General features: G+C 38.5%; 1 protein-coding gene across 3 annotated transcripts; it reads right to left on the bottom strand.

The window, feature by feature from the left end:
* Positions 1 to 1,096: 1,096 nt before the first annotated feature.
* LOC125213336 (serine/threonine-protein kinase PCRK1-like) lies at positions 1,097 to 3,671 on the bottom strand. Of its 3 annotated transcripts, none has more exons than XM_048113822.1 (5): positions 3,406 to 3,671; positions 2,583 to 2,973; positions 2,158 to 2,418; positions 1,954 to 2,076; positions 1,097 to 1,779 (listed from the first exon to the last, which is right to left on the bottom strand). In XM_048113822.1, the coding sequence occupies exons 1-5, from the start codon at positions 3,576 to 3,578 to the stop codon at positions 1,258 to 1,260; spliced, it is 1,470 nt and encodes a 489-aa protein (XP_047969779.1). In that variant the 5' UTR covers positions 3,579 to 3,671; the 3' UTR covers positions 1,097 to 1,257. The 3 variants fall into 3 exon arrangements, with proteins under 3 accessions (XP_047969779.1, XP_047969782.1, XP_047969781.1); XM_048113825.1 differs by having other exon boundaries at positions 2,583 to 2,957; positions 3,406 to 3,543; XM_048113824.1 differs by lacking the exon at positions 3,406 to 3,671 and adding an exon at positions 3,364 to 3,379.
* Positions 3,672 to 4,282: the final 611 nt, after the last annotated feature.

Genomic DNA, 4,282 nt, shown 5'->3' with positions numbered 1-4,282 from the left:
GAGATATACGTAACTATTCCGAAATTAATTAAGGGATGGTGCTACATGTCACAACGGGAGCTCTAGTGGATGTCCTAGTGGTTGTTACATCAGCATATTTTATCTTTCTGTAATGATGGAACTCTAGTGGATGTCCTATTTATTATTCATTTTTTATTTTAATTTTAATATTATTTTTTAAATTTTATTTTTAATTACTATAATATCAAAATATATTATATTAAACGCTACAAATGCAAAAAAAAAAAACTACATTACTTAATTAAAAAAAAAACTACATCATATTTAGCTAAAAAAATTACTATTGATATGCCTTGAATCCGTATAGTTTGCCGCTAGCCGAACGGGGGTCTCCCTATAACATGTTTCTGTTTTAGGCCTTAATTTTGTATTGGGTTTAATTAGGGTTTCAAGAATTAAAAAAAAGGCAAAAAAATGCATAGATCGGGTTCGGACGCGAGGGTGTAGTGGATGCCCGATCGGGCTCGAGAGCAGGACGAATGATCACTCAGTCGTCGTAGGGCGCGCCCGACGACGTCCGAGCCCGATCTCGGGCGATCGGACGTGAGCTCGGGCATCCATTGTGGATACTCTAAATGGATCAAATACAACATATTAGAAAAATAAAATTTAAAAGATTATTATATTCTTACGTATAGTTTTATTTGGTTTAATCTATGCTTTCATGATGCGGTTCTAGTAGTAGATGCCGGTGATGCTAAAACCGTTATGTGTCAAAGTGACTTGAAATCGCAGGTCCTATATTATTATCATACTCCATATGATGAAAGACATTGTGTACTACTACGAAGGTATATCGATAAAAAATTATACACTCTAGTGTTCAGACCCTATCAACAAATAGGGTGGTCCGACTGATTGAACCATGAATTAATAAGTTAAATATATTTTACAAATTTTAATACTAAATTAATTAGATTAATTAGAATAATTAGATATATAATTAAGTCACTAACTCGATAAAAATACGTTTGACTTTAGTCATTAATGAATTTTAAATTTTTAACTATGTATAATTCGAAACAATTCTGTTAACAGGTTATAGGTTTGATTAATTTGTGTAAGAAACTGTGGGTCCGAGTCAAAACGTAGATTAGTAATGAAAGATTTGTACAAGCATATATCACATTTATTATTTACAGTTTGAAAGCCAAAACTTAATTCAAATGAAAATTTTTAAACTAAGAAATGTCCCCTGCTTTATGATCCTTTTCACACAAACTCAAAAAAAAAACTTCAAATATCTTCACTTGCTACTCCTCTCCTCCTTGATTTCCAACCCAAGCACTTGTGATCTCCCTTGATGTGCTCAAGAATCCTCCTCTTCCAACGCTCTTGCAACGATCCCTCCTCGTCCGGCGCCAGAATGGCGCACTCGACTGAGGCGTCCGGGGTCTGGCTGCTCATCCCTTTGACAACATGGTTAACCATCTCTACGACGTCGCTCATTCTAGGCCGGTTTTTGGGGTGCCTGATCAGACACCGGTTGGCAATGGCCGCGAGCCTCTGAGCCGACTTGGCGTCATACTTCCCGTTGAGACGAGGGTCTAGGATCTGTTCGAACTTCTTCATGTCCGAGAGGTGCGGCCTCACCCAGTCCAAGAGCTTCTGCTCGTCCTTCGGCTTATTCCTGTCAAAGGGGCGCCTCCCGGTAATGAGCTCGTACAGGAATATCCCGTAGCTCCAGACGTCGCTCTTGGCCGTGAGGCGCCCCGTCTGGATGTACTCCGGCGCAGCATATCCCACTGTCCCCACAACCTGTTGGAGATCATATTTAAATGCATCAGCAAAAGTGCAAAACAAAGGTCTTGCAACAGTGGACTCCAACATAAGACCTTTGGCATAACGACATTAACCAGACTACCACTATGCCAACCCACGCACAATAAAAAAACTATAAAAATATATAACTCGTCGAGAGAGAGGGCATACAGCAGTAGAGACATGACTTAATCCATCAGCAGGGCCTAATTTGGCCAAGCCGAAATCCGAGAGCTTAGCATTCCATTGCTCATCCAAGAGAATGTTTGAAGACTTGAAATCTCTGAAGATAATCTACACAAAAAAGCCATCTCTTTATGAAGCTAGCCGTGATAAGCGTTGAGGCGAATTTCGACAGAGAGAAAGTAGTTATACCTGAATTTCCATGCCCTCATGAAGATATGCTAGTCCTTTTGCAGCATCCTGTGCCACTTTTAGCCTAGTTGCCCACGGCAGAGGTGCATGAAACCGACTTGATATATGATCTTGCACGCTACGATTTGGCATGTATTCGTACACCAGAAGGCGCTGGATCCCTCTCTCGTCATCTTCAGCACAGTAGCCTATTAGCTTCACAAGATTCGGGTGATCAACAATGCCAAGCACATTCACTTCCGTCACCCACTCCTTGTGCCCCTACACGAATGATCATAAATCAACGTCTTTAAGGTATCATATTATCATGATCAACGACAATAAGAATGCGAAGAATTAGATCATGATTTCACTACAAAGTATTATCATTTTGATGAGTCTCAAACAAACCTCAATGCAATAGTGTTAGAAGAAGATAGGCTTGCCTGTAATCCTCTGCTGCTGAGCTGTTTAACAGCAATGTCAACGCGTTTATTTGAATCCGCCTTCTCCCTCAAGACGCCTCTATACACGGGCCCAAACCCGCCCTCTCCAAGCATGAGAGCGCGGCTGAAGCTCTTCGTTGCAGTCTTCAGCTCTGCGAACGTGAACACCCTAAGGTTGCTATGCTTTTGGGACAGACTAGCGAACGAGATCTTAGCAGATGATGACGCGTTGCTTATGTCTGATACGTTCTCCGACCCTAGCTTCCTCACATCAAGATCTGTGGATGTGGACGTTGATGAGACGCCTGACCCGGACTTGGTGGTCCGTGGCTCATCGGTTTTATAACCATCGGAGAAGTGAAAACACCTCATGTTCTTCAACAGATCAAAGCTGGGGTCAAAATCCTAGTAAGTTTAGATAAATAAACATACATATTTCTTGATTGCCTACATATATAGGTATATCAAGAATTGCATAACAAAATAGCCATTTCATCAATTGCCTACACAAGAATTGCATAACAAAAAACAGAACACACACATATATAATTGAGTCAAAACATAGACATAACTTTTCTTACTATAGTCTATAAGCATGGGGAGCTATATCATTCATTAACAATCATGACAAAGAATTCACACAAGAATCATCACTAACATAACTTTTCTTACAAACCCTCTTTGCTTAGTTACCACAATTTCAAATCATGAGACTAATGATATAAAAAAACATCAAGAAAATCAAAACCCATATCTATAGAGATGGAAATTGATGAACAACCAGAAGAAGTAAAGATTGTGAGTTTGGAGAGAGTCAGCTCACCTGTAAGAGACAAAGCAGCAATATCTGTGTGATTTTTGTAATGGAATATTTTGTGGGTGTGTCCAAAAATGAAAAGGGATTAAAAAGAAAAATGCATGTGTGGCAACGAGGATGCCATGATCTGTGGGGGAAGTCAATGGTAGGCAGCTGGAGTTTTGCTCACCAACTTCCATACCCCCATTGATAACAACATTGCATCAAGGAGTGATGAATCATGGAACATTAAAATTTTAAAACAAGACTTTGGAGAAAGACAAATAAAAAAAGATTCTTCTTTTTTCTTGTTTTGGGACCATGATTTGAGACGGCAGGGCTTTGCTTTATGTGGAAGGAATTGATTTGGTTGAAGATGGAGTCATGTGAATGTGAATTGCCATTTTCACACCAAGCAACAACTGAATTTGCAAACAAAAGAAGTGCATCAATGGTGTACTACTTGGACATGGGCTAAAATTGGTTAAACATTTTGAATATTCATTACCTATAAAGATTGCATCTTTTTCTACATAATTTCACTAAACCAATTCCATGGGTCAGGTATTTGTTTTTCTTTCCAGCTTTGACATTCGGAAAATACTTGGTTTTTTACGAAATCGAGTTTGACTTAATTAAAATTGTGTATCGATTGATTGATAAATGAATAACATTTCACTCTTTAGCTGGAATGAATCAATTGGAATTTTTAAAATGTAACGTAGGACGATTACAATGACGCATAATTACATAGGTGCTTCAATTTTTTAAGTTCATTCCTATTAAATTGCAATATTAATGCATTTGACAGTATATCATATATACTACTCTAACTAACGCTAAATATTTTGATTTATCAAGTACTATTATTTAGGACAGATTAATGTGGGTTTAGTAACGATGT

Source organism: Salvia hispanica, chromosome 3 (assembly GCF_023119035.1).
Source record: "Salvia hispanica cultivar TCC Black 2014 chromosome 3, UniMelb_Shisp_WGS_1.0, whole genome shotgun sequence".
NCBI classification, from domain to species: Eukaryota; Viridiplantae; Streptophyta; class Magnoliopsida; order Lamiales; family Lamiaceae; genus Salvia; species Salvia hispanica.
Note: the sequence above shows the minus strand (reverse complement) of the source record. Positions and strands in the feature narration are given on the sequence as shown.